Source organism: Girardinichthys multiradiatus, chromosome 11 (assembly GCF_021462225.1).
Source record: "Girardinichthys multiradiatus isolate DD_20200921_A chromosome 11, DD_fGirMul_XY1, whole genome shotgun sequence".
Classification (NCBI taxonomy): domain Eukaryota; kingdom Metazoa; phylum Chordata; class Actinopteri; order Cyprinodontiformes; family Goodeidae; genus Girardinichthys; species Girardinichthys multiradiatus.
In genome coordinates, this window is record NC_061804.1 from 3,928,772 (window position 1) to 3,950,709 (window position 21,938).

The 21,938-nt window shown below is 41.0% G+C and overlaps 1 protein-coding gene, 1 long non-coding RNA gene and 1 other non-coding gene across 6 annotated transcripts in view; 2 read left to right on the forward strand and 1 right to left on the reverse strand.

Moving 5' to 3' along the window:
- The window catches only part of st6gal1 (ST6 beta-galactosamide alpha-2,6-sialyltranferase 1), a 56,036-nt gene that overhangs the window by 2,652 nt on the left and 31,446 nt on the right, over positions 1-21,938 (forward strand). For 2 of the 4 annotated variants that reach the window (XM_047378910.1, XM_047378906.1), the window contains exon 2: positions 14,760-14,829. In XM_047378910.1, the coding sequence (XP_047234866.1) occupies positions 14,760-14,829 (70 nt within the window). Of the gene's footprint in view, positions 1-4,086; positions 4,375-14,759; positions 14,830-21,938 lie in introns of those variants that run through there. The other 2 variants (XM_047378907.1, XM_047378908.1) reach the window with 2 other exon arrangements.
- Positions 739-1,366, reverse strand: LOC124876267. Its single transcript, XR_007040257.1, has 3 exons — positions 1,186-1,366; positions 987-1,043; positions 739-899 (listed from the first exon to the last, which is right to left on the reverse strand). It is a non-coding gene; the product is annotated as an uncharacterized LOC124876267 (long non-coding RNA).
- trnae-cuc lies at positions 1,417-1,488 on the forward strand. The gene has a single exon. It is a non-coding gene; the product is annotated as a tRNA-Glu (tRNA).

Here is a 21,938-nt window from a genome sequence, read left to right on the forward strand (position 1 = left end):
TGTCTCCTCATTGAAGCGACGCTGCAAGCCCTGCAGTTCGAGCAGAAGTTCAGAGATGCGGGGGATCAGAGTCTGCTGCTTTAGTCAGCACTAACCAATAGGGAAACGTCTTACAGCGTTCGTCTTTAGGCCCCGCCCAGGATGTTCATGTTCCCAGGACTCAAAATTCGTTGAGTTCAACCAAAAACAGAGAGCGTCAAAACCAAAAAAGCGAGACTCGTAACCAAAGATTTTTGACCTGCGCAAATAAAAGTTTATGTTTTGCAAATAACTTTTTACTCTTTGTGAGAAAAAACTGAAAGTTTTGATCACAACTTAATATTTTTTGATTGAGATTAGTTTTTTTTAATCCAAATATTACAGATGGAAAATGAGCAGAATTAAAATTTTTTTTAAAAATGTAATAATTTTTAAATGAATGAGGAAAATATGTAACTGCATGAAAATATGACTGAAGACCTGGGATGAATTCTTAATTTTTGTAGAAGACATAATTATACTATTCTTTTGCTGTCATGTGAACTGAGTACTTGTATCTATAACAGAGTTGATTGTGACCGTAGTCTGACAACTGTTGTAAAATTGTAATTCATTGACAAAAATTTTCATTTAATTCAAAATGTAGTTAAAATCGTATTAGATGACAAAACAACTGAATTGTGCAAAAATAAATGACCAAACTATTTATTGTACGATATGTAAAATGCAAAACTAGCTTTAATAAATAAGTACTTGCACTACCATTTCTTCAGTTTATTAATTACATCTGCACCAATAAACTGTATCTGATCAAAACTGGACAAGGTAGAAATGTGCCCAAGTCCGAATGAGGGTTCATCCTCCTTGGCATCATTGGCAGCAGCTCCTTTTGAAGTCAGTCACCACATTTGCTGACCTCCCTGAAAACAATACAGAAACAATCAATATCATAGCTAGAAGGCAAAAAAAAAAAGTAAATGTGTTCCTCTGTAGGTTCAGCAGGCTACCATGGTTGGGTGTGCTGCATTAGGATGCACCAATCGGTCATGCTTACAATGAGCTAGCTGCAGTTAAAATACAACAAGCGAGTTAACATGCTTAATTAACTAAACCTGGCGATATAAAATATTATTGCTAAACTGCGATACAGAACAGTCAACTAAAGCCTCACAATATCAATATAATGTTGTATTTTCATCAACTTACCGTAAAAATCCTTACGAAGCACCGAGAATGAACTACGTCCAATGCTGGAGCTGCTGGTGTTTGGACCTATTAGCAGCTCCATGAACCACGTGACTTCCGCATTCCATTCTTTCTATAGAAGTCAATGGGAGTGTCGTAACTCTCTCTTTCTACGACGCTGCTTTAAAGAAAGCTGCGGTCTCACTTCCCGGGTATTGCTAAATAAAGGAAGGGTCATTTTTGCTTACATGATCCCTGGTGGTCTAGTGGTTAGGATTCGGCGCTCTCACCGCCGCGGCCCGGGTTCGATTCCCGGTCAGGGAACATGTTTTATGAAATGGATTTACTCACAGTAAATATTTATGAACATTTAGTAATACCAACTCCAAATACTTTCTTGCAAAGTTGCATAGAGTTCGGAACTTCACTTTGACCATCAGTGTTTATGTGCTAATGAGTGACCCACAGCTACATGAACTCTAAGTCTTGGAATTGTTTTCCTCATCATTTGTTTTCCAGTAAAAAAATATACAAAGTTTTTAAAGTTTTGTGGGATTTTATAAAAACAAAGACAGCTGCGCTCCCATAACAAGGGTGTCAAATGGGAGAGGACCGATGTTTCCAATATGCGACTCCATCTTCTTCCCTTTTCTCTATTCTTCAGAAATATTGCGCGACCTGATTTGCTGCAGGGAAGACCAAAAAGCTGGCGACATTTAGAAAGAACCGGATATAAAGCGATTGCTGAATCCCTACAAAATAAAATAATAAATAACAAAATAACATCGATAATATTAGTAATTGTCATGGTTAAATTACAGTGGGGCCAAAACGTATTTAGTCAACCACTGATTGTGCAAGTTCTCCTATTTAGAAAGATGAGAGAAGTCTGTAATTTTCATCATAGGTACACTATACCATGAGAGACAACTGTATATAATCGCAAGGTTGCCATTGCCTGTCCTTGCATGTATTTGCAGAAAAATAAATATTTCAGCTTATTGCATTTAAAAAGTTAGCAAAGTATGCTTGAGACTTTGGTGCACATTGATTGAGACTAAAGTAAGCTACATTTAAAAAATAAGTACTTTGATGCATGACTAGAATTGATTCTTAATTTACTAAAACCAGCCACCACAGAGACAGTTTCTTCCCCCAGGCTGTTTCTCTGATGAACATTTAATAGAGTACCAAACAACCTCATACTGAAGTCGCAATTCCACCTTGTATATGTGTATATTGTATATATGTATTTAAGGACATAAAGATATATGCAGAATATATCTCATAATACACACAAAAAAAATAGAAACCCAGAGAGCAAAGTGTACCGGAGTCAAATTCCTTGTTTGTTATACGTACGAACTTGGCAATAAACCTGATTTTGATTCTGATTAATTATATTTATTCCCTACTGGGAAGTGGTGTTTAGAACCAGCACACATTTAAGTTTATTTTAGTATGACAAATTAAGTAATTTTGTTTTTACTTTTATTGCTTTTAGCTTTTTTTGAGGTGACCTTGTGTGCCCTGAAAGGCACCTTTAAAAAATTATTTTGGATAATGATAGGAAGCCAAAGTACCTTGAGAGATCATAAAAGCTCCACTGAAAAAGATTCCAGCAGGGATTTAAACTGTTTCTTCTTGTTGCAATAGTGCTATCATCTGCATCACCACGCTGCACAGAATGAGTTTAGGGTGACTAACATGAGCTCCATCCATAGAGTGGCTGAAATTTGAGGTGCTTCAAGTAGAGCTGCTGCTCCTCCACATTAAAAGGAGTCTTCTGATCTGAATGTCTCACGTTGGAGGTTTTCTGGGTACTACTCCCACGGAGGAGTTCCAGGGCCAGACCCAGAACTGGACCAAAATACTTTGGGGGTGCAAACAAACTGGTAGAGCACAGTGGTTGATAAGTCATTTTCTTTGTTTCAGCTTAACAAAAAAATGAATAAAAATCTATGAAATGCTATTAACTACTTTGTACAGCTTTGTTTAACTTTGGCTTGGACCTCCTTCAATATGAGGAATGCCTTGAAATCCCCCAAAATGAGCTGGAAAATATCACTGGGGACAGGAATGTCTTGGTTTCCCTCCTGGACCGGTTACCCTAATTCAATTCAATTCAATTCAAAAATACTTTATTAATCCCAAAGGGAAATTAAATGTTTTTATAGCTCATATTATGAAGGTTTCCTCAAAGAGCCGTTGTAGATGCTGATGGCTGTGGGCAGGAAGGATCTCCTGTAGCGCTCCGTCTTACAGCAGATCTGAAGAAGCCTCTGACTGAAGACACTCTGTTGTTGTAGGACAGTCTCATGAAGAGGATGCTCAGGGTTCTCCATAATGTTCTTCATTTTATGAAGAATCTGTCTTTCCACAATGATCTCCAGAGGTTCTAGAGGAGTCCCCAGAACAGAGACAGCCTTCTTTATCAGCTTGTTGAGCTTTTTTAAGTCCCTGGTTCTGATGCTGCTTCCCCAGCAGATGATGGTAGAAGAGATCACACTTTCCACAACAGACTTATAGAAGATATGCAGCATCTTGCTGGAAACACCAAAGGACCTAAGCTTCCTCAAGAAGTACAGTCTGCTCTGTTCCTTCTTGTAGATGGGTTCACAGTTGCATCTCCACTCTAGTCTGTTGTCCAGGTGAACACCGAGGTATTTATACTCCTCCACCACCTCCACTTCTTCTCCCATGATATAAATAGTTTTTGACTTGAAAGAGGTTGTTGAAGGGCTGGACGGATGGACAGATGATGGATGGGGAAAAAAACACATTCTACACATGTTTCAAAAACATGAATGAGGAGGAAGGGAATATGGCAACTGGCCTGCCTGCAGTCTCTGACCTATCTCGAATAGAGTCCCATTGTCGTCGCGCAACATCGTTTTATTCTGAAAATCGGGTCCTGGAAACGGGTTCGTACTTTGCTGCTAGATGTCGCTCTGTCCTGCATCAGCAGGCGGTGCAGTGATACAGAAGGCTTGCACGAAAAGGACCCGAAGCTCCTGGCCCCGCTCCTCCAAATGCCTCCACCAGACACAGAAGGAGGACTGAGGCAGGGCAACCGGACAACAGGGCGGCAGGTGGCGAGACTGGGTGGGAACATGGTCGCGACGATAACAACAACGACCTGCTCGGTCCCATGGCGTCAATAAATCAAAGGGACCGTGCGACGTGACGGACGAGCATCACATAACCCAGGTTAGCGAAAATCACCTCATCCTCTAATAGATAGATGTGGCGCTCATTATCTGTCTGAATATCGAATGCATATTTTATTATATATATGCTTGTACGCCACCTATGTTCTGTAATTTAATAACGCTCTTACTGTCTGATGAAATGTATAGCTTTCTTATCCGTCCTACATTTCCTCAGTAAATATCTTACTATTTTCTCATCCGCAATTTAGTTTGCGGATAAGCAAATTAATTTAACATCTTTGGATCAAATTACGTGCAAGAAGAACCCATCTAACCCAGAAATGTGTCATGTATTGTATAGAAAATTATTTAATAGTTGACAAGAATATATGTAATGTTGTGCTCAATAATCCTAAAAGAAATAGCATTTTTTATTTTTTTTTGTCAAAGATGATCTGAATCGTGATCAGTTATCTGAGTTGCTCCTTTTTCTTATTTAATCTGAGCATTCCGAGTAGTGGTGAACACCCCCAAAGTTTTAAAACCTTCTTTCTTATTTATTCATTAAATTAGCTGCATCATTAGTATTGGTGATATAACCAATGAATAGAATTTACTCGGGTTCAGATAGCAGTTTACTATCAACCAATTCTGTTTATTACAAAAGCTCTGGATTGAAACACATCCAACTTCATCATACCTTCAACATAAAACTTTTCCAGTACAAAAAAAAATAATTCACTCTAGCACTTTGAAACACTAACCGTGCAAGACAAATAATATATTGTCTTTAGTAAAAAAAATAAAATAAAATAACGCTGGCCAGCAAACAAAAGATGCAAGAAAAGGCTCAACGTCTCTGTCCTTCGCATCCACAGGTAAACCTCAGCCGTCTTCCCGTCTAGCAGGAAAGCATATTAGCAGGCATAAAAATCAGGTGCAGTGCAGAATGTGAACAGAGACACACACGTCTCGGCTTCGCAGCAGTTCTGATACTGTAAAGCCCGCGGTTTCCCTTAGGAACAGCAGTCGTAAAAGCTGCATTCTGATATAAGGTTTAATAACCTCCATCACAGAAATATAACCACATAAAATAATGAACAACTTTCTGTCAGCATAAGATGCATTCCATCCAACACGACACATCTTAGAAATCGAAAGACATGAAAATTCACTTAACACGTGACTAGCAAACGATTATTTTAGCATGCAATGACCACAATAAAAACATAAGTTTGGTTTCTAAAACTCTACCAAATTATGATCGACCTAATACGTAAAATAATACAGTTGACAACACATTAACAATATTGCTTACCTAGCAGGAAAGCATATTAGCAGGCATAAAAATCAGGTGCAGAGCAGAATGTGAACAGAGACACACACGTCTCGGCTCCGCAGCAGTTCTGATACTGTAAAGCCCGCGGTTTCCCTTAGGAACAGCAGTCGTAAAAGCTGCCGTAAAGTGACGTCGCGCTTAACCGTTAAAGGGACACTACCTACAAAACCGAAACAATACTAATATGACAGTAAACACTCATACCACACAGACATATAAACAAAACAAAACACAAACAAAAGTGCAGCTGGGTTACATGACAACAGAAATTACATCGTCTGTTCCAAAAAGTGGACATGCTGCACACTGGTGATGATTTCAGCCGTTAACACTTCTTAAACTGAAATATTTTAGAGGAAAAGGGATTGCATGATTGGGAAATGGTGATTGTAGGAGGGACTCATGTCTCCTACAGGGCCTTGCATATGTATTTATACCCTTTGAACCTTTTCTCGTGTTCCATCCACAAACCTGAATGCTTGTTCTTTGTGTCATAGACCAACACATAGTGTGGCATAATTGTGAAGCTAAAGAAAAATTATGCTCTAAGGTTTTTAAATTTTCTACAAATAAGAACCTAAAGATGTGCTGTGAATTTTTATTCAGCCCCCCTTGAGTCAACACTTTGTAGAACCACCTTTCACTGCAATTACAGCTGAAGGTTATTTGGCCAGTGTCTCTACCAGCTTTGCACATGTAGAAATATTTCTGCCCTTTTCTTCTTTGCTATATAGCTGAAGTTCAGTTAGATTGGATGGAGAACGTCTGTGATTATCAACTTTCAAGTCTGGCCCCACATTCTTAATTGGCCTTAGGTATATACTTTGACAGGGCTATTCTAGCACATGAATATGCTTTGCTCTAAATTCTTCCACTAAAGCACTGGCGGTATTTTTAGGGCCATGGTCTCTTGCTGGAAGCTGCCCCAGTCTCTACACATTTGCAGCCTCTAACAGTTTTCCTTCAATGATTGCCCTGTTTTGACTCTGATCACCTTCCTGGCCCTGCTAAAGAAAAACATCCCCCCTGCGTGATACCGCCAGCACCTTGTTTTACTGTGGGAAATGGTATGTCCAGGTTGATGCGCTGTTGTAGTTTTCCTTCATGCATACCATTTTGCATGGAGGCCGAAAAAATTTAATTGTGTTCTCATCTAACCAAGGAACCTTGTTCCACATGCTATGCCCCCGAAATAGCTTATGGCAAACTACAAAGGGGGGCTTTGTTTTTCTAAACAATGACTTTCTTCTTGCCACAGCTTTGTGGAGTTCATGAATAATAGTTTTCCCGTCAACAGATTCACCCAACTGAGCCATTAGCCTTTTGCAGCTCCCCCTACGTTAGCATTGCTCTCCTGACTGTTTCTCTGATTAATGCTGTCCTTGTCCGACCAGTTACGTTAGATAGACAGCAATGTCTATATTTGGTGTACTTGCAGTTGTACCATACTCTTTTCATTTTTAGATGATGGCATGAACGGAGCTCTGTGAGATGGTCAAAGCTTAGAATATTGTTTTTTATCCTAACTCTGCTTTAAACTGTTTCTCAGCTTTCTTCCTCACCTATCTGATGTGTTTCGTGGTCTATATGCTGCTGGTTGTTCACTAAACCTCTGAGGCCTGCACAGGACAGCTCTATCACACATTGTCCAGTCGCACTTAATTTGTGCAGCTTTCCCAATTGAAGAAATGGATGCACCCTCACAGTTTTTCCACAACTGGATTCCACTCAAAGACCAAACAGTTATCTTCTTTTATCTTCCGATTATTGATCACTGTCAGGAAAATTGTTTTCTTTACAGTTGGTCCAAAGCAGGTAAAAACCTTTAAACAACCCCAAGAAAAAAAAAAAATATATATATATATTAACACATGTGGAATTATATACTGAACAAAAAAGTGTGAAACAACTGAAAATATGTCTTATATTCTAGGTTGTTCAAAGTAGCCACCTTTTGCTTTGATTACTGCTCCATTCACTCTTGGCATTCTGTTGATGAGCTTCAAGAGGTAGTCACCTGAAATGGTTTTCCAACAGTCTTGAAGGAGTTCCCAGAGATGCTTAGCACTTGTTGGCCCTTTTGCCTTCACTCTGCGGTCCAGCTCACCCCAAACCATCTCGATTGGGTTCAGGTCCGGTGACTGTGGAGGCCAGGTCATCTGGCGCAGCACCCCATCACTCTCCTTCTTGGTCAAATGGCCCTTACACAGCCTGGAGGTGTGTTTGGGGTCATTGTCCTGTTGAAAAATAAGTGATGGTCCAACTAAACGCAAACTGGATGGAATAACATGCCGCTGCAAGATGCTGTGGTAGCCATGCTGGTTCAGTATGCCTTCAATTTTGAATAAATCCCCAACAGTGTCACCAGCAAAGCACCCCCACATCATCACACCTCCTCCTCCATGCTTCACGGTGAGTACCAGGCATGTAGAGTCCATCCGTTCACCTCTTCTGCACCGCACAAACACACGCTGGTTGGAACCAAAGATCTCAAACCTGGACTCATCAGACCAAAGCACAGATTTCCACTGGCCTAATGTCCATTCCTTGTGTTCTTTAGTCCAAACAAGTCTCTTCTGCTTGTTGCCTGTCCTCAGCAGTGGTTTCCAAGCAGCTATTTTACCATGAAGGCCTGATTCACACAGTCTCCTCTTAACAGTTGTTCTAGAGATGTGTCTGCTGCTAGAACTCTGTGTGGCATTGACCTGTTCTCTAATCTGAGCTGCTGTTAACCTGCGATTTCTTAAGCTGGTGACTCAGATGAACTTATCGTCCGCTGCAGAGGTGACTCTTGGTCTTCCTTTCCTGGGGCGGTCCTCATGTGAGCCAGTTACTTTGTAGCGCTTGATGGTTTTTGCGACTGCACTTGGGGACACTTTCAAAGTTTTCCCAATTGTTCGGACTGACTGACCTTCATTTCTTAAAGTAATGATGGTCACTCGTTTTTCTTTACTTAGCTGCTTTTTTCTTGCCATAATACAAATTCTAACAGTCTATTTAGTAGGACTATCAGCTGTGTACTGTATCCACCTCCTGCACAACAAAGCTGATGGTCCCAACCCCATTTATAAGGCTTGAAATCCCACCTATTAAACCTGACAGGGCACACCTGTAAAGTGAAAACCATTTCAGGTGACTACCTCTTGAAGCTCATCAACAGAATACCAAGAGTGTGCGGAGCAGTAATCAAAGCAAAAGGTGGCTACTTTGAAGAACCTAGAATATGAGACATATTTTCAGTTGTTTCACACTTTTTTGTTCAGTATATAATTCCACATGTGTTAATTCATAGTTTTGATGCCTACAGTGTGAAGCTATAATATTCATAGTCATGAAAATAAAGACAACTCTTTGAATGAGAAGGTGTGTCAAAATTTTTGGTCTGTACTGTATATATAAATAAATATTCCAAATGTAATTGTATTATTTAAGTTTTACAGAAAGTATTTTATTTACTCAAACTGCAAAAAATAACACTAAGCTAAATGCTGTGAATCTCAACCCCTAAGAGGGCTTAAATGAAGTCAAATCAACAAAGTAATCAAACTTAATTTCTTTAACTTTAAAGTCAGTCAGTCATTTTCTACAGCTTATTCCATAGTGGGTCCCGGGGAAGCTGGTGCCTATCTCCAGCAGTCTATGGGCAAGAGGCAGGGTACACCCTGGACAGGTCGCCAGTCCATCGCAGGGCAACACACAAACAACCATGCACACACTCATTCATACCCCTAAGGGCAATTTACAGAGACCAATTAACCTAACAGGCATGTCTTTGGACTGTGGGAGGAAGCCAGAGTACCTGGTGAGAACCCACGTATGCACAGGGAGAACATGCAAACTCCATGCAGAAAGACCCACAGACAGGAATCAAACCCAGGACCTTCTTGCTGCAAGGCAACAGTGCTACCAACTGCGCCATCGTGCAGCCCTAAAGCAGAATGTTAGAAAATTGGACAGAAAATGGCACTCTACACACCTAGAGGATTCCTACTTAATCTGGAAAAATAGCTTGCCGTTGTATAAAAAGACACTTCATCAAGCTACTCGTACTCGCCGTCTTCTGCTTTATCCGGGACTGGGTCGCAGGGGCAGCAGACTCAGCAGAGATGCCCAGACGTTCCTCTCCCCAGACACCTCCTCCAGCTCCTCCGGGGGGAGCCCAAGGCATTCCCAGGCCAGCCGAGAGACATAGTCCCTCCAGCGTGTCCTGGGCCGTCCCCTTGGCCTCCTCCCGGTGGGACAGGCCTGGAACACCTCCCGAGGAAGGCGTCCAGGAGGCATCCGGTATAGATGCCCGAGCCACCTCAACTGGCTCCTCTCGATGTGGAGGAGCAGCGGCTCTACTCCGAGCCCCTCCCGGATGGCCGAGCGCCTCACCCTATCTCTAAGGGAGAGCCCGGCCACCCTACAGAGGAAGCTCATTTCAGCCGCTTGTATCCGGGATCTCGTTCTTTCGGTCATGACCCAAAGTTCATGGCCATAGGTGAGGGTAGGAACGTAGAATGTCAACAAAACAGTCAGTCAAACTTTATTAATACACTACAAACCAGCGTTCTGATAACTCCATTCACTCTCATGGTAAGGTCTCCTCTACATAGAATTCTATTGAATAGAGTCAACCGCACGTTAGGAATGCATTGGAGTCTATGAAGTTGAAGTTGAAATCAAACGTTAGTTAAAACGTGAAAGGGAACTTTTCCCTGATTCAGTAAACACGTAAAAGAAACAGTTTGATGCACTAAATCAAACGTTAGTACTGTTAACCTTTCCTGTTTCTGTCCCCTGACCGTAGTCTGATGACACAGGGGAGACGCTTTCTCCAGGGCCGAAGTTACTAGTTTCCTCGGGGTTAACTCCCTCACTCATACGTTGCTGAGTTGAGCATGAAGAAACAGCATCAAAACACTGAGTTGTTGACGAGATTCGGGGTTCTTTTTAATGACTTTGCAGCACGTAAAAACACAGGGCTTACAGACTCATACACCGCTGCTCCGGTCGCCGTCTCTACCCACCCCACACACACAATAATACCGACGTCACTCCTTCACTCTTGATTCTCAGCTACGGCAGCACACAGCGCCCCCTCTGTCCGGAGGAGTAATGTCAACATCTTCCATACACACACACGAAACATACACCCCACACACTGAGCTTCTAATCACATATAGTTCAGGCAATTCCTGCAACAGTACATTCAAACGTTATACACACACAAGTGGTGTTGGACTAGGAGTAAGCACAGTACAGGTGTTTACCGCTATTACTTTGGCGACACCCCTGACTACGGTAGCCGTAATGCTGCAAGCGGTGCGGCTTTGTAGTTTACCAGTCGTACTGAAACATTTGACAGAGCGCCGTGTACAACCAGTTTGGATCAACCAATTAACCAATTGATCCATATATAAGGCGCTCCGGATTACAAGGCGCACTGTCATTTTTTGAAAAAATTAAAGGTTTTTAAGTGCGCCTTATAGTGCGGAAAATACGGTACTTCTCTTTTTTCCAGCCAAACAGAGGTGTACATTTTTTTTATCTCTCCTAGTGCAGCATAGGCTCCTTCTCTGAATCTTAGTAGGACACCACAGATCTGGTTTAGGACAACTGGACCTTTCATCACCAGGTCATTCATAATTATCCCTTTGAGTTTCTGTAAGCTGTTCCATGCAAGTCTTACAGGAGTCGTCACTGAGTGCAGATTTGAAGCGATGAGGTGGCTAACATACCACACTGGGCCGTTCCATTTAACGATTGCTTCTTTAGACAGTTTAATTGCAGCTTCTCGCTCAAGCATGTTATGTACTTATTCATTGTAAGCAGCTCTTCGCTCAGGTTCTATGGCCAGTTGGTTTTCTCTCTTGAGGAACGATGCTTCAACTGCTTTTCTATTGTCTGGCAGGGATGCCAGATCTCCCATCCATGGGTACTTAGTGTGCCAATGAGGTTCATCTATGTGACTGTCTCCTGTATTATAAGTGAGGGCCTCTGTCACCACTTCAAACTCCCTTTTCTCAGCAACAGTCATCTCCTTGCCACCCGGCTGGCAGTTTCCACATCGACACCCTCCTTTGGTTCACAGGCGATGCCAATACTGTCCCACCTCCACCACTCCAAGACTTTGATGCCTGGGGTTGAATGGAGACCTGATGGTTTAATGGTAGTTGCTGTGGGGTCTCATGGGTGAGCTCCTCATATCTCAATGCAGCCATCCTCATTGACCTTGTAAAGTGTGTTTAGGTCATATGAGCTGTCATGGTAAGCGTCTCAAAGATTTATGGAGGAGTTCCTCCAACTAGGTTTCCCAGGGGCCATGCCACAGTACAAGGTTCCCCACTACTCTGATTTTTGTGGGGTCAGCTGACCTTTCCTGTGGCTTATAAGTAGGCTTATTTCTCTGGGTTTTCCAAACTCATCCAGTGGTATATCTGGGAAAACTTTGTGGAGCTGTTTTGCCATCACATGCTTGTGAATATCTGCAGTGCTATCAAGCCCATAACAAATAAGCTGATAAGACCTAAGGGTGCATTTGGGTGGTTTCACACAAATTTTCAGGGGGTAACATTTCATCTCCACACAAACTTTCATTCCTTCAAGTCCATGGACAATGAGCGTGAAGTCCTCACCATTAAGGTTTAGTCTACTTGCGGCCTTGTGGGTAATATAATTTGTGTCTGAGGCCAAATCAATTAAGGTGCCAATCCTTTGTCCAGCATTTGCAGTTACTTCAAGCAGCATCATTAACACTGGCTGTTCTTGCAGACCACTATTCATTAAGCAGTTTGTTGGGTCCTTTATGATGTTTTAAACCCCTATTGATGGAGTATTTGAAAATACATCTCTACAATGTTTGGCCAGTTCAGGTGACAGTTTCCAAAGAAATTCCTCCTGTTCCTCAGTGTATTACCTGCTGCTTTTATCCTCCACTGGACTAGCTCGGCTCTTCCTCTGGACTATGGTGCTTTTCTTGACTTCAGCACTAGATAATAATGGGCTTAGATAATAATGTCCAGATTGTCCCCATTTCTGCAACTTTGATTCCTGCACAAGTAGCTAGGTTTGCAGTATGAATTGTCATCCTGTACTTCCAAACACTTGGTACGTGCTCTTATTTTCTTGACAGCAGCTGTTTTCTCAACTAATGTTAGCATCTTGAACTGTTTGCAAAAGTAGAGCCTCTTACTTTGCTTTTCATCGCCACAGATGACACAGCCTACCGGTTCTCTGGTAGTACATAATTTTTTTAATCAGCTACATAGATAAGCCACTCCTTTTTCAGAGATTTATGACGCTTAGTCTCAATTGACTTTGTCATAAGAGGGTTCTTAATGGCAACAGTGTCTCCAAGGTCACTTACAAGGGTTGGACAATGAAACTGAAACACCTGTCATTTTAGTGTGGGAGGTTTCATGGCTAAACTAGACCAGCCTGGTAGCCAGTCTTCATTGATTGCACATTGCACCAGTCAGACCAGAGTGTGAAGGTTCAATTAGCAGGGTAAGAGCACAGTTTTGATCAAAATATTGAAATGCACACAACATTATGGGTGACATACCAGAGTTCAAAAGAGGACAAATTGTTGGTGCACATCTTGCTGGCGCATCTGTGACCAAGACAGCAAGTCTTTGTGATGTATCAAGAGCCACGGTATCCAGGGTAATGTCAGCATACCACCAAGAAGGACGAACCACATCCAACAGGATTAACTGTGGACGCAAGAGGAAGCTGTCTGAAAGGGATGTTCGGGTGCTAACCCGGATTGTATCCAAAAAACATAAAACCACGGCTGCCCAAATCACGGCAGAATTAAATGTGCACCTCAACTCTCCTGTTTCCACCAGAACTGTCCGTCGGGAGCTCCACAGGGTCAATATACACGGCCGGGCTGCTATAGCCAAACCTTTGGTCACTCATGCCAATGCCAAACGTTGGTTTCAATGGGGCAAGGAGCGCAAATCTTGGGCTGTGGACAATGTGAAGCATGTATTGTTCTCTGATGAGTCCACCTTTACTGTTTTCCCCACATCCGGGAGAGTTACAGTGTGGAGAAGCCCCAAAAGAAGCATACCACCCAGACTGTTGCATGCCCACAATGAAGCATGGGGGTGGATCAGTGATGGTTTGCTCTGCCATATAATGGCATTCCATTGGCCCAATACCTGTGCTAGATGGGTGCGTCACTGCCAAGGACTACCGAACCATTCTTGAGGACCATGTGCATCCAATGGTTCAAACATTGTATCCTGAAGGCGGTGCCGTGTATCAGGATGACAATGCACCAATACACACAGCAAGACTGGTGAAAGATTGGTTTGATGAACATGAAAGTGAAGTTGAACATCTCCCATGGCCTGCACAGTCACCAGATCTAAATATTATTGAGCCACTTTGGGGTGTTTTGGAGGAGCGAGTCCGGAAACATTTTCCTCCACCAATATCACGTAGTGACCTGGCCACTATCCTGCAAGAAGAATGGTTTAAAATCCCTCTGACCACTGTGCAGCACTTGTATATGTCATTCCCAAGACGAATTGGAGGCCCTACACCATACTAATAAATTATTGTGGTCTAAAACCAGGTGTTTCAGTTTCATTGTCCAACCCCTGTATATTGTCATCACAATATCAGCGCGTGCAATATTAATATAGTAAAGGACTGTTTGGAGTGCAGTAATTGTTGGCTAATATATTCCAAGTGTTTTGAACTTGCATTTTACATGTTAATGTAATATTTAGCCAGTTGGACATAGTCTCGTGACAATAGATGCTCACACTGGACACAAATGACTTTGCCCAAAACGCTAAAGGTCACAGAGGGATGGAAGAATAGATAAGACAGAGAGGAAATAAGAAAATAGGTATATATCACAACTGAATATACACTACTATTATCAATACCATATTTGGACTTCTTTAGGCGGTTTATAGGTAGAAATGCCCTGATTGCACTTTCTCAAGGTAAATAGCGATTTTGTTTTATAAAGCTACCTATTCTGATTTTGGCCAGTTGATACAGATTTACCCTCCTGTATCAGCCGTGAATGCAAAAAACAAGCACCCCAGTGTATAGAGCATATAATGAAACCAGTGCTTTGTTTATGTCTCTTGCAGAGGAGATGAGCGGAGACCTGAAAGCTACAGTGTGTTTCTAAGCAACAACAAACACACCATGGGCTACAAGGTAACATTTTTAACATTTTAAACATCTAAAACCATCCCACTAGTGTTTAAGATGAAAATTGGTTTCATTGATGGAGTGTGTAAAACCTCAGCTGGCTCAGTGTTCATGTGGGTGAAGATCTGGATGATTTACAGCAGCAGTAGCAGCTGCTGCAGGTGTCACGCTTGTTTCTTTACTCTGGCTACCTTTGGTTGTATGAATAACTCTGGTTTAAACACAACAAGCTGAAACAAAACACAGCAGAACACAGGGGTACTGAGGAAGAATACATCCTGTTTCCTTTTGTTTGCTTCTTGTTATTTCTGGTTTATTGTCCCTAGGTCTGTATCAACAAAGCCTTTCCTGTCTCTCATTAGGGCGAAAGTTTGTTTCAGTTTAGTTCATATTTAAAAAAACATTGGAGCGGAACAATAAAGCCCGAAATCTGTGTTCAGAAAGATGGGTTTCTGGAGGAGTTCTGGTTATTGAAATTTGACCACCACGATTTGTTCATGCAGAACAGATCCTATGAGTTTACTCACTTCCCCAAGTATTGACATATACTTTTAAGGAAATTCATAACTTCAAATTTCATGACCATGCGTGCTCTAACCTCTCACAGAGGACATGTTTAAGCTGGGATCGTAAGTTCTGCACACCTTAGCATCTTTTTTGGAAGGACTGATACCGAAGTGGGACGGCAGCACTGCTGTCAGTCACTGATTCTACAATGTCGGCTTTACTTATGTACAAGACATGACTGTGTTTCATCAAGTCCAAAGTCAACGCAGTCAGGGAACCAGGACGTTTTAGAGCACTTCATGCTTCGGTCTGCTGAGACGTTTTATGTAGAAGTGGGTTGACTGATTAACGAGCATACAGGCCTGGCTCAAACCGCATAGAGAAAACATGGAATTTTGTCAAGAAGATGAATCACCAAAAATCAGCTTCTAATAAACAGATTTATACATTTTGTCTAGCTCTAAGCCATAATCATTGACATTATAAGTAAAAAAAACACTTGAAACATATCACTCTGTTTGTAACAAACCTATACACATGTATATTTACTTCATATACAACTGTCAGGATAATCAAGGCATCCAGGAGGCAAAGTCTGATAAATACTTTTACAGAGGAGTTATTGTTGGTACAGTTAAGTTAATTGCACTGTTAAAGTAACAGTTCATATAGGAAGCTGTATAACTTCCTGTTCTGGAAACGCTAACAAATTATTAAGCAGGATCGGGTAAGTCTGCTTCTCTTGTTTTTCATGAACTTCTGCTAAACGTCCATGTAATAATGTTGTATGGATCATTGGTTAAGTTCCTTACATACAGCTAGATTGAGTCCATCATCGAGATTAGGCTGAAATGACCTGTTGCTGGCGACCAATCAGGTGCTGTGTGGTTTAACGCTTTGCTGATGCCTCCAGACGCATAACCGTCTGGCGCTGTGCCAGTCTGCCTGCAGAGATTAAAACATGCACTGCAGCAACAAACACACACACAGACTCTTTCCATTCATTGCTTTACCTGACTTCATAGGATCATACACACGCCTCTGCTGACTGTAATTATGTGGGAGAGTCTGGGGTTCTGATTTCAGCTGGAGGTTATTCAGGGAAAAGGATGCTGACTTTCTCCAAGACACCTAAAGGATCTTTTGAGGCTTCGTCTTTCAGAAGGGTTGATGAATGGCTTATGTATACATAAATGTGTGTTTTTGTGATGCCCCATGTGGGGACTTGGTGCCTTTTTTCCTCCCTGAATAAGAAGTGGTAATCTGTTCATTTATCGCAAGGTTTAAAGTTCTGAAGCACTCCCAGGAGATTAATGTGAGTGTCCTCTGGAGAGATAAAAATACAAATGTTAGAGAAGGCAGGGACTTGGGGTAAGATCTTTTTGCACATACTGATTAAGAGCACCATCTGTCTGACACTAATCCAAGTCGTACAGGAACCCAGTCTTTTGTTTCACAACTGCTGTTTGCTGGTGGTTTACACCAGCAGTGTCCAATAAGAAAAATAAACCGGTTAAATGAGACAAAACATGACAAAGTCATGTTGGGACCCACAGCCATGGATTGCAACATGAAAGATGCGGTACAAACTTTTCTGGAACTTTCAAAATAAATTGCAATTAACCAACTTCCAACATTTGGAAAAGGGGGGGGGTAACATCGGACTTCCCATGATGCCACTGGCCGTTTAAAACCCCCACCTTTCCAATGGTCCGATCTCTTCTACACAGGTCACACAAGGACCTGGACAGAGAGACCCAGCGCGCTAATGTCTCTTTTCTGGCAAACAGACATAACTCTTCAACTGGATCCGAGAGTGTCATACAATCATTGATCATATGCACAAGTTAAGTACGAATGAGAATCACTGTAGCTGAAGCTAACCTTCGTTCAAAGTGGATGTTTCTTCAAACTTCGTCGTCACCCGGACAACTCCTCAGCATGGTTCATACGAGGTTAGGGTTTGGGCAGAGAAAGATTTATGATGAAGTGATCTAAACAATCACATTTTATGAAGTTTGGTTTTGTTTGTGTTGAACTCAGCTATCTTGGTGCTAGCAGGCTATCTGCAGCACACGTGCTCAGTTTTGTGTTCTGTGTTTGTGTTTTTAAAGTTAAGACAAATTTTACTTGAAGGGTGATTTTAAACACAGAACGCGCCGTCCGCGCTTATGCATTTTAACCCTTTTATTAACTGTATTTTAAAGGTGTGTGTTTCATTCTGGTGCTAAGCTATCAGCTTCTTTAGTTAGCTTTCACTGCTAACAGCTACAGACACGTGCTTGCATACTTAAGCCTATTTCTCCAGAAAGATTTGGTTCTTTTGCAAAATACCTGCCTAAATATTTTACTATTTCCTTAATAATATTTATTTAAAGTATTATTTCAATAAATAAAGGCAGCTAATGAGACACCGTTGAGAATAAAACTAACCAGACGGTTGGTTTTATTTAGCAGATCATTGTTTGAAACATCATTTTATTAAAATAATATTTTATTTGATCTTGCATTGTGAATGGTTGTCTAAATGTTTGCTGATTATTGCCTAAGTTGGTTCCAAGACTAACTTAACTTCACTTCCAGATTCTTCAAGATAATCCTTGGTTCTCAAACATAAACATTGCATGATGATGTTGCATCACTCTTTCAATCATGGTTTTCAGTCATCTCTTTAATCAACTTGTTTATTTTGTACATAGTCCATTAGTCTTCGTTATTCTTTAATTCTGCTTGGTAGTTTAGTTGGATTGTTTTAGCAAAGTAAAGAGTTTGTTGATTGAAATATGTTTGATTTTGAGTTGACTTATTTTTGTTAATAAATTCTTGTATTTTAAGAAATTGTGTGAATTCATTCCATATATGTGCAGAGTTTATGCTGTTCAATAATGTCAGAGCTTGGCTCACTCTTTTTGATTTTGTCCGTATACCACCACCTTATTGGGCTGGCATTCACAGGACAACCCTTAACAGACCGAAATATTATTTGATAAAATATCAAAGTATTAATATTAAATATAAAATGATATATTCAGATTCGGCTGCACGGTGGTGCAGTTGGTAGCACTGTTGCCTTGCAGCAAGAAGGTCCTGGGTTCGATTCCTGGCCTGGGGTCTTTCTGCATGGAGTTTGCATGTTCTCCCTGTGCATGCGTGGGTTCTCACCGGGTACTCCGGCTTCCTCCCACAGTCCAAAGACATGCCTGTTAGGTTAATTGGTCACTCTAAATTGACCTTAGGTGTATGAATGAGTGTGTGCGTGGTTGTTTGTGTGTTGCCCTGCAATGGACTGGCGATCTGTCCAGGGTGTACCCTGCCTCTCGCCCATAGACTGCTGGAGATAGGCACCAGCTCCCCCGTGACCCACTATGGAATAAGCGGTAGAAAATGACTGACTATAAACAGATTCATAGTCACAACAGTCAACTCCCTTTCATTGGTGCTACCTCAGATGTTTCATAAATTACTTGAATTCCTTAAATTACAGACATTTTCATTTCCTAAGTTAGAAGTAACAGGAACAAATAGTTAAAATAAATTTTAGAACCTGTCAAAATAAGGTGAGCTCTTTCCATGTAATCCATACAACATTTATTAACTGCTCACAGGTAAATCCATAAAAATTACAATAAATATCCTTTTGTGTAATCCAAGCAATAATTATTAAAATACACAGTTGAAGCAGTAGAGAGTGAAACAAGCATATTCTCATATTCTGGGACTGAAAGATTGGAGAGGCCTGTGTGGAGCCACATATTAACTGTCTTATACTTTGCAGAAATATAAACAAGTGCATCCAAAGAAATGATGTATGATGATTTTCCATTCTTTTACAAGTATTAAATGAAATTGGTAATCTTTGATTATCAAGTTAAAAGATGTACGATTGAAATATGGTTAAGAACTGATAATTAAAGTAAAAGACATTAAGGTTTGAAATCAGCTATATATGAAAGAGATATAATGTTGATCAGTTGTGATGTATGAATAAATAGAGTGAAGTGATGGTTTTAAAACTTTTAAAGTTAGAGCTGAGAATGGAATGTGTAATGCTGTGTAAAGTTTAAGACTGAGCAGATTAGGGAGAGAACTAAGATGACTAGGAGTGATGAGAACCAGCTGCATGCTGACTGCGAATCTTTTGAAGACCAGCGCAAGGAATGGAGGATGAGACTACAGCCAGCTGCGTGGCTATTACTGGAATCTCCAAGGCCGATAAACAGAACCAGACAGTCATGATGACCACGACTGTCTTGAGCAATAACTAAGAACAGCTGATTGCTCTAAGTTTCAGGCTTCTGGAAGTCCTGAATCAACCTCATTTATGTCTCCGGGGTTTCCTTCAACTCTTCAGCCTCTGGAAACTACTGTCTTCTGAGACATATGACAACAAAGTTTCTCTTTAACCTTCAAAGCCTGGAGCATCAGTGCCTGTCCACTTAGAGGAAGAAAACTGAAGATTAAGTCGTATTTCCTTCAAGAAACCACTCGTTGTTACCAGAAGAAACGTCTCCATCAGGTGCATGGATGAGCCTCCGTCTTCAAAGCCTCTCCAAACTCACTAGTTTCAGCATCAGGGAAAGACAGGTTGAGTTGATTGATTCATTGCTATTATTGAAATTATTTTGTGTTGCCGAATTTAAGCTGTTACTGACCCCTGTAAAAGCGTTACTAATTAAAGAAAGCATATAAAATTTTAATTAAATCGTTGACATTCAATTATTTGAGTCACCGTATTGTTGGTTTTTCATTGGTGGTAAAAAGTATTGTTGCCTGGTTCTAAGATATTTTAGGAGGTTTTTATAGGTTGCCTTAATCAAGTTTGTTAAAAGAGCGCCCTTGGGGCTCGTGCCGAGTCATTAAAATTAACCTAGCCCATATACCACGAGCCAGTTGTAATATTAGGGAATGAGCAACCGTGAACAAAAGTGACTGTTGAAAGTGTGGATGACTGCGATGGGCTACTCAGTCGTCCAGACCTACAGCTGAAGAAGGGCGAGACTTTTGGATGAAGGCTGTCAGAGGCTAGGCGAGTCATTTCCCGACACCACCTTAAACAGAACTTTCAGTAAACCTGCTTAGTAAGATCTTTCAGGTTTAAGGAAGTCCGGACCCGTTGGATGGAGAGCTGGATTGAGGAATCCCCTTAGACATAGGGAAGTAGGAGGGAGGGGTAAGCTCACCTAGGAATTCAGATGGAAAGCAGCAGTGAGGTACTTCCAATCAAATGAATTGATGAGCAACAGTGTGAGCATGTCTATAAAAGCAGGGGTCGTGGCAGTTTGCAGGTGTGGGATACCTTAATGCCAAGATGGAAAGACATCAGCAATGACATCAAAAAAGAAACTGGGGCTGCCCATTAGTGTGAAAAGGTTACAAACTTCCTGAAGTTCATCATTCTACACAGAGAAAGATTATTCACTCTTGGAAAAGGTTGTTGTAGAAACTTTATTAAAGAAAGAAGAAAACCACTTTTTTGAGCATTATTTGACGTAAGTAAAGACAATGAAGAAAATTGGGAAGTGAGGTCGGACCCCCTGCAGCATGGCTAACAATGATAAGCCCCATGGAGACACAGTCATAAGGATGCTTTTTTTTAAAGTTTGTTGCTATCAACTCACAGACCATGTAAACATCATGTTGTTCTGTTTCATAATGTTCTATGAATGTGGTTTCTAATGGAATGTACCAAACAGTCTCTGAAGCAGGTCACAGAGTCAAAGTGACCTAGATAAAGTTCTTGCATGCATGTTCACACATGCCAGTGTGCAATCAATACAGAAAGCATTTTAGACAGCTGTCCAGGAGTGGGTGTCCCAGAAAATTCTCCCCATGGTCAGACTATACAATGATATAATTGCATCTGAGCGAACAACCAGAATTTCCAGACTCTAAAAATCCATGAAAATTGATAAAGATAAACTTTTGTAGTTTCTGTGTTGTTAATTAAAACTAGTAAATAGCCTGAATAATGTAATTTTTTATCAGATTGAGCTAACTTCAGAAGCAGTCCCAAACATTTTTCTGTATATCAGAAAAACTCTGGGTTTGTCAAAGAAAAAACAGAAGGCTGTAAACATCCAGTTCCTTTTAATTGTGGAAAAATGTTTCCTCAAGAGACTCTTTGTTTTGTCCTCTGGGTTCCATCTCAGAGGTCTTCAATGCTTTCTAGACATAGAAAGGAAGTACAACAGGAAGTACAGCTGGTCAGTCAACATGACTCCATCAAAAGCATGTATTTTTTCTATTCCATTGAAATGGATGATACAGTTAGGTCAGGGTTCATGAAATGTTATTGGTAATGTTTTCCCTCTTAAAGTCCAAAATGGGACCCTTCTATTGAAGTCTATTTCCCTTATATTCAAGCACTTTCAACCTTGGACATGTTCTTTGAGTAATTTGCAGTGTTGCAAATGTAGCTGTTTTGGGACAAGTTTATCTGTGCTTTTAATGGGCCATGAATCATTTTCCCACAGTTCTCTGGGATACCTGGGGCGTTGTTTTCATAAAAATGTACCCAAACATTGTAGAGTTTTATCACATGTAAAACATGCAACCATAATGGAGATTTCCAGCATCTCCTTCAGTGTTGCTCAGACCCTTCTCCGTCT